General features: G+C 40.9%; 1 protein-coding gene across 1 annotated transcript; it reads left to right on the forward strand.

The window, feature by feature from the left end:
• Window positions 1-2688: 2688 nt before the first annotated feature.
• On the forward strand, window positions 2689-4793 carry LOC128642466 (annexin A11-like). Its single transcript, XM_053695241.1, is given in 2 exon segments — window positions 2689-3543; window positions 3546-4793. Coding segments are annotated over 2 exon segments (1539 nt in total). The 5' UTR covers window positions 2689-2834; the 3' UTR covers window positions 4376-4793.
• The last annotated feature ends 7108 nt before the right edge of the window (window positions 4794-11901 follow it).

Here is an 11901-nt window from a genome sequence, read left to right on the forward strand (position 1 = left end):
ACCTATGTACCCCTAAAACCGAGGTCCCCCCCACATCGCCGCCACTCGATTCATTTTTTTAACCCCTAATCTGCCGACCGCCACCTACGTTATACTTATGTACCCCTAATCTGCTGCCCCTAACACCGCCGACCCCTATATTATATTTATTAACCCCTAATCTGCCCCCCACAACGTCGCAGCCAGCTACCTACACTTATTAACCCCTAATCTGCCGACCGGAGCTCACCGCTATTCTAATAAATGTATTAACCCCTAAAGCTAAGTCTAACCCTAACACTAACACCCCCCTAATTAAATATAATTTTAATCTAACGAAATTAATTAACTCTTATTAAATAAATTATTCCTATTTAAAGATAAATACTTACCTGTAAAATAAATCCTAATATAGCTACAATATAAATTATAATTACATTGTAGCTATTTTAGGATTAATATTTATTTGACAGGCAACTTTGTAATTATTTTAACCAGGTACAATAGCTATTAAATAGTTAAGAACTATTTAATAGCTACCTAGTTAAAATAATTACAAAATTACCTGTAAAATAAATCCTAACCTAAGTTACAATTAAACCTAACACTATACTATCATTAAATTAATTAAATAAAATACCTACAATTACCTACAATTAAACCTAACACTACACTATCAATAAATAAATTAAATACAATTCCTACAAATAACTACAATGAAATAAACTAACTAAAGTACAAAAAATAAAAAAGAACTAAGTTACAAAAAATAAAAAAATATTTACAAACATAAGAAAAATATTACAACAATTTTAAACTAATTACACCTACTCTAAGCCCCCTAATAAAATAACAAACACCCCCAAAATAAAAAATGCCCTACCCTATTCTAAATTACTAAAGTTCAAAGCTCTTTTACCTTACCAGCCCTGAACAGGGCCCTTTGCTGGGCATGCCCCAAGAAGTTCAGCTCTTTTGCCTGTAAAAAAACCCATACAATACCCCCCCCCCAACATTACAACCCACCACCCACATACCCCTAATCTAACCCAAACCCCCCTTAAATAAACCTAACACTAAGCCCCTGAAGATCTTCCTACCTTATCTTCACCATACCAGGTTCACCGATCCGTCCTGAAGAGCTCCTCCGATGTCCTGATCCAACCCCAAGCGGGGGGCTGAAGAGGTCCATGATCCGGCTGAAGTCTTCATCCAAGCGGGAGCTGAAGAGGTCCATGATCCGGCTGAAGTCTTCATCCAAGCGGGAGCTGAAGAGGTCCATGATCCGGATGAAGTCTTCTATCAACGGCATCTTGAATCTTCTTTCTTCGGGAGCCATCATCTTCCATCCGACGCGGAACATCCTCTTCTCCCGACGCCTACTAGCCGAATGACGGTTCCTTTAAGGGACGTCATCCAAGATGGCGTCCCTCGAATTCCGATTGGCTGATAGGATTCTATCAGCCAATCGGAATTAAGGTAGGAATATTCTGATTGGCTGATGGAATCAGCCAATCAGAATCAAGTTCAATCCGATTGGCTGATCCAATCAGCCAATCAGATTGAGCTTGCATTCTATTGGCTGATCGGAACAGCCAATAGAATGCGAGCTCAATCTGATTGGCTGATTGGATCAGCCAATCGGATTGAACTTGATTCTGATTGGCTGATTCCATCAGCCAATCAGAATATTCCTACCTTAATTCCGATTGGCTGATAGAATCCTATCAGCCAATCGGAATTCGAGGGACGCCATCTTGGATGACGTCCCTTAAAGGAACCGTCATTCGGCTAGTAGGCGTCGGGAGATGAGGATGTTCCGCGTCGGATGGAAGATGATGGCTCCCGAAGAAAGAAGATTGAAGATGCCGTTGATAGAAGACTTCATCCGGATCATGGACCTCTTCAGCTCCCGCTTGGATGAAGACTTCAGCCGGATCATGGACCTCTTCAGCTCCCACTTGGGCTTGGATCAGGACATTGGAGGAGCTCTTCAGGACGGACCGGTGAACCTGGTATGGTGAAGATAAGGTAGGAAGATCTTCAGGGGCTTAGTGTTAGGTTTATTTGAGGGGGGTTTGGGTTAGATTAGGGGTATGTGGGTGGTGGGTTGTAATGTTGGGGGGGGGGTATTGTATGTTTGTTTTTTTTACAGGCAAAAGAGCTGAACTTCTTGGGGCATGCCCCGCAAAGGGCCCTGTTCAGGGCTGGTAAGGTAAAAGAGCTTTGAACTTTAGTAATTTAGAATAGGGTAGGGCATTTTTTATTTTGGGGGTCTTTGTTATTTTATTAGGGGGCTTAGAGTAGGTGTAATTAGTTTAAAATTGTTGTAATATTTTTCTTATGTTTGTAAATATTTTTTTATTTTTTGTAACTTAGTTTTTTTTTATTTTTTGTACTTTAGTTAGTTTATTTCATTGTAGTTATTTGTAGGAATTTTATTTAATTTATTTATTGATAGTGTAGTGTTAGGTTTAATTGTAGGTAATTGTAGGTATTTTATTTAATTAATTTAATGATAGTATAGTGTTAGGTTTAATTGTAACTTAGGTTAGGATTTATTTTACAGGTAATTTTGTAATTATTTTAACTAGGTAGCTATTAAATAGTTCTTAACTATTTAATAGCTATTGTACCTGGTTAAAATAATTACAAAGTGCAGGGAATGGGGCGGTTCTCTCCCGCACAGGGTTAAAAGCAAATGGAAGAAAATATTAAGGCAAGACGCTGACTCCTCCTCTGGCAGATCTCCTCCTGCAGCCTGCACAGTCCCTGCCCTAGAGAGAAACTGAAAAAGCAGAAGGGAGCAGCTCAAGGAACCAAGGAAGCATTATTTTGACTGTTGCATCTAAACAATGAGTTATCCAGGTTATCCTCCTATGAGCGGCTTTCCCCCAATCCCCACAGCTAATAATCCATGGGGGGCACCTGGAGGGAACCCTCCTCCTCTTGGACTCGATAGCATGGCGGCTACCTTTGGTCAGCAGTACAACCCACAGAGCTATATGCAAAACTCAGGGTATCCTCCAGCTGGTTTTGGAGGTATGAATCCAGGCCCAGGAATGTACCCACAGACTGCAGGTGGTGGATATGGGGCACCTCCAGGTGGTGGATATGGGGCACCACAGCCTGGTCAACCACAAGTTCCTTCCTATGGATTGTTCCCACCAGCTAGTGGAGGCCAACAGCCACAGATGCCAGGATATAATCAAGGATATCCCTCAGCGCCCCTGCCTGGTCAGCCAATGCCATCACATGGGCATCCGCAAATGCCAATGCCTGGTCAGCAACCCATGCCAGTGCCTGGACAACCACCAATGGGCATGCCTGGACAGCCTCCAATGACCTACCCAAGCCAGCAACCTGTTCCAAGTTATCCTGCAGGACCAGCTGTAAATCCTTCTATGCCATCGTACCCATCCCCAGGAATGCCAGCTGTCACTCCAGGGAAGGTTGCGAAACGAGGAACCATAACAGATGCACCAAACTTTGATCCACTTAGAGATGCTGAAGTGCTCAGAAAAGCCATGAAAGGATTTGGAACAGATGAACAGGCCATTATAGAATGTCAAATAAACAGAGACTGCAGATTGCACTATCCTTTAAAACGGCCTATGGAAAGGATTTAATAAAAGACCTGAAGTCTGAGCTTTCTGGAAACTTTGAGAAGGCAGTCCTAGCGATGTTGAAAGCGCCTTCAGTTTATGATGCTTATGAAATCCATGAAGCCATTAAGGGTGCCGGCACAGATGAGGCTTGCATCATAGAGATCCTGTCATCACACAGTAATGCAGAGATCCAGGAAATCAACAGGGTGTACAAAACAGAATTTAAGAAGACACTGGAACAGGCTATTAAGAGTGACACTTCCGGTCACTTCCAGAGACTGTTGATTTCACTCTCTCAGGGGAACCGAGACGAGAGCAGCCATGTGGACATGACATTAGTCCAACGTGATGTCCAAGAGCTGTTTGCAGCTGGGGAGAATCGCCTGGGCACAGATGAGTCCAAGTTCAACGCCATCTTGTGTGCTAGAAGCAGACCACATCTAAATGCAGTTTTCTCTGAATACCAGAGGATGTGCAACCGTGACCTTGAGAAAAGTATCTGTCGTGAGATGTCAGGGGATCTAGAGAGTGGCATGCTGGCAGTCGTGAAGTGCCTTAAAAACACTCAAGCATTCTTCGCTGAACGTCTTCACAAAGCAATGAAGGGCGCTGGCACAAAAGACAAGACGCTGATCCTTATCATGGTGTCGCGCAGTGAGGTGGATTTGCTGGATATTCGCACAGAGTACAAGAGGCTTTATGGAAAGTCCCTGTACACAGATATCACGGGCGACACATCTGGAGATTACCGGAAGATGCTTCTGAAGCTTTGTGGTGGGAACGATTAAGCGGTGCCTTTTTCTACATGGGACAAAAAAAAGCCTTGCATATCGTTTGTCTGCTCAGTTCTTTATTCTGTTCATATCAATAGTTTGGCGCCTACCAGAATGTACTTAAAGGGACATGCATCCCAAAGTGTTTCTTTCATTATTCGGATAGATCACGCAATTTTGGACTTTCCTGTGTACTTCTATTATCTGGTCTGCTTGGTTCTCTTGGTATCCTTTATTTAAGGAGCATCAGTTCATTACTGGGAGTTAGCTGAAAGCCAATGGCAAGATGCAAATGTGTGCAGCCACCAATCAGCAACTTCTGAGTCTACCTAGGTATACTTTTCAACAAGGGATACTAAGCGAACGAGGCAAATTGAATCATGGAAGTAGATTGGAAAGGTATTTAGAATTGCGTGCTGTGTCCGAATCCTGAGAGAGAGGAGTTTGGGTTTCATGTCCCTTTAACTAAGTGCACCCAACTACAACCAAGTCCAGTGCAATATCTCATTAGCTTGTAGTGGCTTAGAACTGTTCTTATATTTACCCAACTGTGTATACACACATATTGACACACACATGTATAGCACCTGTCTCCAACACAAATTCTTCAAATGTCCAACCATATTGCTGTTTCCATTATCTACAGCTCTAGAAAATACAGTTTTTGCTTGCACTTAATATAGTTTAACATGTATTGTATTGTTTTGTGACAGTCTGCAAAATATGTATCATATTTATGTACTTATCTAATGGTGCAGAGGAGGAGCTGAGCAAACGTACACCTTTGCTGTTCTTATTTTCAGGTAACCATAGTTGCTTCTATCTTATTTCTTTACAAAAAAAGGTTTTCAGCCTGGAATATCAACAATATTTTTCTAACAAATATATAAAAATATAGATCTCTTAGGGGAAAAAAGAAACATAAAAAACCTTTTGCAACATAGATCACAGCTTCACTTTATGCCAAAGCAAAATCTTCTAGCCACAAAAACGTACACCTACATATACATACACAATTCCACATGTTGTAGCCTGAATGAAGACTTACAGGATTCACACAACGTGCTTGTAAGTGCATTTTAATCTGTCCTTTTAAGAAAGAGAGTGTATGACCTGTTATTTTATACTATATATTTTCTATGTACTTGACATTGTCGTCATAATACCGGAGGTGCCTAAAATATGCTGCTTTGCTGTAAAAGGATAAATCATAAATAATATTCTCTGGCAACAGTTTAACATGCTGTAAAACCAACCCTTCTGGATGTCATACTGAGACAAGTCATAAATTCATTACACCACATTGTGTCTATATTGTTTATTGTCCGTAGATGTGCACAACGAATATTAGTAAGGAGTTAAAGCTTGTTTTACTATCAAAACACTATAAAACGTTGTTTAAACCAAATAGTGACTGCTTTTTTACTCTCTGTGTCGTGTTTGTATTTTCCTAAATAAAATGAGATTACAATGAAAAAAAAAAAAAAAAATAATTACAAAGTTGCCTGTCAAATAAATATTAATCCTAAAATAGCTATAATATAATTATAATTTATATTGTAGCTATATTAGGATTTATTTTACAGGTAAGTATTTAGCTTTAAATAGGAATAATTTATTTAATAAGAGATAATTAATTTCGTTAGATGTAAATTATATTTAACTTAGGGGGGTGTTAGTGTTAGGGTTAGACTTAGCTTTAGGGGTTAATCCATTTATTAGAATAGCGGTGAGCTCCAGTCGGCAGATTAGGGGTTAATAATTGAAGTTAGGTGTCGGCGATGTTAGGGAGGGCAGATTAGGGGTTAATACTATTTATTATAGGGTTAGTGAGGCGGATTAGGGGTTAATAACTTTATTATAGTAGCGCTCAGGTCCGCTCGGCAGATTAGGGGTTAATAAGTGTAGGCAGGTGGAGGCGACGTTGTGGGGGGCAGATTAGGGGTTAATAAATATAATATAGGGGTCGGCGATGTTAGGGCAGCAGATTAGGGGTACATAGGGATAATGTAAGTAGCGGCGGTTTATGGAGTGGCAGATTAGGGGTTAATAATAATATGCAGGGGTCAGCGATAGCGGGGGCGGCAGATTAGGGGTTAATAAGTGTAAGGCTAGGGGTGTTTAGACTCGGGGTACATGTTAGGGTGTTAGGTGCAGACGTAGGAAGTGTTTCCCCATAGCAAACAATGGGGCTGCGTTAGGAGCTGAACGCGGCTTTTTTGCAGGTGTTAGGTTTTTTTTCACCTCAAACAGCCCCATTGTTTTCTATGGGAGAATCGTGCACGAGCACGTTTTTGAGGCTGGCCGCTTGCGTAAGCAACTCTGGTATCGAGAGTTGAAGCTGCGTTAAAAATGCTCTACGCTCCTTTTTTGGAGCCTAACGCAGCCTTTATGTGGACTCTCAATACCAGAGTTATTTTTATGGTGCAGCCAGAAAAAAGCCGGCGTTACCTAAAATTCAAAAAAGCTAAAATTCCAAATCTAGGCCTAAGAAAACTCAGAAATTAAACTTCTCCATCCCACAAAATGTAAAGGAACATTAAACTCTAAAAACATTTTATAAGCATACTATGAGGTTATTCCCTGCCTCTTGGGTGCTGCCATGTTGAAATCTAGCTTTTCACTACATTCCATTGCTGATCTGTTTGCACATGTGCAGTAACTCTCCTTTAGATACCTGCAGTAACTTAGGTTCCAAAATGGCCGCACCCATGATTAGTACATGAAACCTATTTACTGTTTAATGTCACTTTTACTATTTTAATGTCCTTTAATACATTATATTTATTTAATGGGGAGAGAAGTTTAATTTCAGAATTTCTATGGCTTTTAACAACTGGGAACTTAACTATATATTATACATGTGTGTGAGTAGTATTTGTATTTGCTGCTTTTGACTACAAGACTCTTTAAAAGAGAACACTACTTGTCAGTGGCGTATTTAGGTTTTGTGCTGCCCTAGGCAATCAAAATTCTGTTGCCCCCCCCCCGCCCAAATAGGAAAGGAAAGGAAGAAAGAAAGGGGAGGGAGGGAGAGAATTACACAGGTATATATATATACTTCTATTTATAAATATATATATTTTAAAGAATGTGACATTTTCAATCAGGGTATATTAATTGTGTATGGCTTTAGGCAGCTAGTCCATCGCAAGTTGCACTCACCTTTATTGCCATTTTTTCACATGCCTCCAGAACACCGATTTAACTTATGCAGTACATCTTTTCTCTTTTTGTGGCCGATTGACACTTTGACACTTATTTGATTGTACCCTTAAGAACTGACAGCTATCCGTTTCTCCTTGGATTAATAACATCATGTGATCTGTGATCATGACACATAGAAACAGACCTGTTTGGGAACTTCAACATACAGGACAACTTGAAAGAGAACTGAAAAACAGAATGGTTCAGGATTGGTGGATACTACTATTTTTCAAAATGATGTGTTTTTATTGGTTGTTGATTAATCAATTGTTAAGGCAGGAATTTTATGTTCTAATTAAGATAAATGGACACACGCGCTGACTGTGCGCTCTAATTTCAAGAAGGGCCAAGAATATCTCCCCAGGATGCCTAAACCCCTTGGCTGTACTTCGACGACTACATTTTGGGTAACGGCCGACACAGTCTCCTTACAGGCGAGGAAGTCATACGCTGCTGCTGGGCTCAACTGCAGAGCCACAACCACCAATGACACCTGGATACAACTGACCCTAGCCGGAGTGAGAGAAGCCGGACGTTGGTCTTGTTGCCGGCTATGGGCGAGGTGATGGTACAGGAGAAGACTGAGAGGTGTTTGGATCCGTATTCCCTGTGAATGTAGGGTGGGACGTGACTACACAGAGGTATCTGGAGTTCGTGACCCCCCCCTCTCTGGAAAGGCTGAAGCGGATGCACCCAGCGGGCTGGCCTGTATTCAGTTTCCTACAAGACATCCGAGTTCGGAAAGTATTAGCCCTGTTGCAGAGGACCATGATCGTAACAGAAAGCTGACTGTGTCAGCTTTATCTAAGCGTGTGTTTGGTCTGGGATATGCCGTTATAAGGAGCAAGAATGTTGCCTACTCAGTAAAATACAGCTGTTAAAAGGGGGCTTAAAAAGCAGCCACGAGGAATTGGTTTGTGTTGGTTAGGGCTACCATTCTACGGGGTTTAATTGCTAGAAAAAGCCCATATAGCTAAACCACACAAACGGCTATAAAGGCTGTGACACACTGCAAGCGAAGCGGCGCAAGGTGATGCAGTTGCTTCGCACCGCGTTGCATCGCTTCTAAAGTTCAATTATTTCATCTCTGAGCGCTCAGCTACGCGTCCTGACGCAGCAGAGTGCTCAGAGATGAAAAGGCAGGACACACTGAGCGCACACAGCTGCATCTACACGCTGCGCGCCGCTCCACTTGCTGTGTGTCACAGCCTTAAGGCCCAGCTGTGAGGCCAGGATCCTGTCTGGGGGTGATACAAGTAGTTAAACACGCTGCAGATAACTACTGAAGGGCAATTTGAACACGTTTAGCAGCATTAGGAATTACCCCTGGCCCTGATCAGCTCATCTTATGCATGGGTATAAGTGAACAGCACCATTGAAGATTTTTCAGGCGAAGAGGACCTGCTGTGGAAATACTAAATAAAGGACAGGTTCCTACTCTAACCTGTGTTAGGCGAACTTGTTGTTTGTTTTTCAGTCCCCATAAATAAACTGCACTCTAAGAAATAGGCTGTGCAAACGGACTTAAACATTATTTTGCTTGCTTATAAACTTTCCTTTGTTCATGCAATTCTGAAATTATTACAGGAGGGCAGAGTTACTGTCCCTACGAGCAGGGGACGATCTGGGACTGTACACTGGCTTGAAAAATAGTTTAGAAAACCTGCTAAGTATATTGATCTCAGTAGAAATGTATAAATTGATATATGCTGTAATGAATCCTGATGTCCAATAGATGGTGCTCTTTACATATTTAATTTGGTCAACACAATAATATGTAAATCTGGGCTGTGGCTCATAACTTTAATATCTCTTTGATGGCAATAGGAGATTATAACTCCTCAACTTTACTACCCTGTAGAACAAGATTAAGATAGCCTGTGAAGGATATAGCTTAAAGTAATACCAAGGTATTCTTGGGTTTATGCACAGTGGTCGTTGTTGAAAAGATACCAACTAATAATCCCTGCAAGTATAATCTAGATACTAAGGTTAGCCCCTGACTTCTGTAAAATGATCAAGTTAAGTTATTTTTTGCTTATTAATGTGAGTAGTTCTATAGGTAGCTCAGGACTTAAGTTGTGTGCTGCTCCATTATAGAGAGTTACCCTGTTTCATTCAATGATTTCTGTGGTATTTCACTTGGTTTGTTTTTTCTGGCACTTTGTTACACGTGCATAAAGGGACACTGTACCCAATTTTTTATTTTGTGATTCAGATATAGCATGCAATTTTAAGCAACTTTCTAATTTACTCCTATTATCAATTTTTCTTCGTTCTCTTGCTATCATTATTTGAAAAAGAAGGCATCTAAGATTTTTTTTGGTTTCAGTACTCTGGAGTCTGGACAGCACTTTTTTTATTGGTGGATGAATTTATCCACCAATCAGCAAGGACAACCCAGGTTGTTCACCAAAAATGGGCCGGCATCTAAACTTACATTCTTGCATTTCAAATATAGATACCAAGAGAATGAAGAAAATTTGATAATAGAAGTAAATTAGAAAGTTGCTTAAAATTTCATGCTCAATGTGAATCACGAAATAAATTTTTTGGGTACAGTGTCCCTTAAGATTTTTTTTGCTCACATAGTACAACGTATGTAAGTTTGGAGCCATTGGCTCCTTCTGCTCACACTTTACCTGTTTAATTATTCTTGTTTATTTTTCCACCTTTTTTTGTTCTTACACTATTATCACGGACAACAAACACTATGAGGCCGAATGATCAATTGTCTGTCGGACCTGATCCGACACTGCGGATCAGGTCCGACAGATATCGCTGAATGCGGAGAGCAATACGCTCTCCGTATTCAGCATTGCACCAGCAGCTCACAAGAGCTGCTGGTGCAACGCCGCCCCCTGCAGATTCACGGCCAATCGGCCGCCAGCAGGGAGGTGTCAATCAACACGATCGGGTTGAATTATGGCGATTCCTGTCCGCCTCATTAGAGCAGGCGGACAGGGTTATGGAGCAGCGGTCTTTAGACGGAGCTTGATAAATAGGACTCTATATCTGTTCACACTTGCACACCTAGAGGCCTATTTATCATAGGTCCAAGTCGTGCAGGGAGGAAGCGGGGAGATCAGCAACAGTAACACCGGTAGCAGGGCACGGCTTCCCGGCAGCACAGCTGTTCATGTTGGGGAAATGATTTTCTGAAGAGACGCTTTCACTTTACAAACCATAAGACATCAGTGTAGGCATTATATGAGGGCGCTCCTCTCCTTTGGTATAAATAGATGGCCCATAGCAGTGTTTGAACATTCCATTAATTTCACTATCCAACAACCCTTGAAAAAGTCCGGCCGGGATCCGGACGAAACGCGTAGGGATACAGTGCTCCTGTGCTCCGGTTACAGCATCAGCAATAGCGGTCTAGGAGGCTTAGGCCTGCAGGGGGATGCTCCGGTGCCGGAACCTATAGTGACGTCAGACGCCAACTTTGGTCGGCGGTCCTTTTCGAAATCTGTTTTGGACATATCTGCCTGAGGATCCGGTCCTGTACTGCGGCTGTGTTGTATACTTGGTGCACGAATTTACTTACTTGAATGTAAGTTTTTATGTTGAATATTTTTACTTGTTGTGACAAATAAATAATTCAAGGCTTCTTGCGCTTCTTGTACTCCTTTGCCCTAGTTCTTCTCTCAACCCTGGTGATTTCAAGAAAGATCACCAAAAAGAAGCGGCATCAACTCGAATTAGCCTACAGACCCAATTGCTTGGAAGTTCCTTTACTCCTGTGAAAAATTGAAATACATTGGGACTTTAGGTTTGAACTCTATGTGTCAATTGTGATTTGTTTTTTATCGTGAAGTTTGTTTATTTGCCTGGTTTATTTTCTAAATTAGTTTAATCTGTATATGTTTATATAGGTTTATATATTTCATTTCATTTTCCCTAAGATTATTTCATTTTCCTTGAGATTATTTAATTCAATTTCATTTGATTTTATTCATTGACAGAAGCAGGTTAGGTGATTTGATAGTTTTTAGTGTATTAGCGCTGTAACAATACTTGTGTGTCTGTACCAATTAGAAGTGACCCAGATGGCACCCATAGAGCAAGATCAGCAATTTCAAAATTTTCAGGACAAGAATAATATTATTAGACATTACCGTAAAAGCAACGTGTTACTGTTCGGTCAGCAGAAAATATGACTCTTCCAAGATAAAGATTAAGAGATTAAGAGGAGAGAAATGTCACCTTTTTGCTCCATACTGATTAAGGCAAATTTTAATGCAAGGTTGCTATATCCAGCTAAAATTACTCTTGAAAAAGAAGGCAATCTAATAACACTAAGTAATAGGATGGAAACTCAGGAATTCTTCTCC

The sequence above is a fragment of the Bombina bombina genome, chromosome 11 (assembly GCF_027579735.1).
Source record: "Bombina bombina isolate aBomBom1 chromosome 11, aBomBom1.pri, whole genome shotgun sequence".
Classification (NCBI taxonomy): domain Eukaryota; kingdom Metazoa; phylum Chordata; class Amphibia; order Anura; family Bombinatoridae; genus Bombina; species Bombina bombina.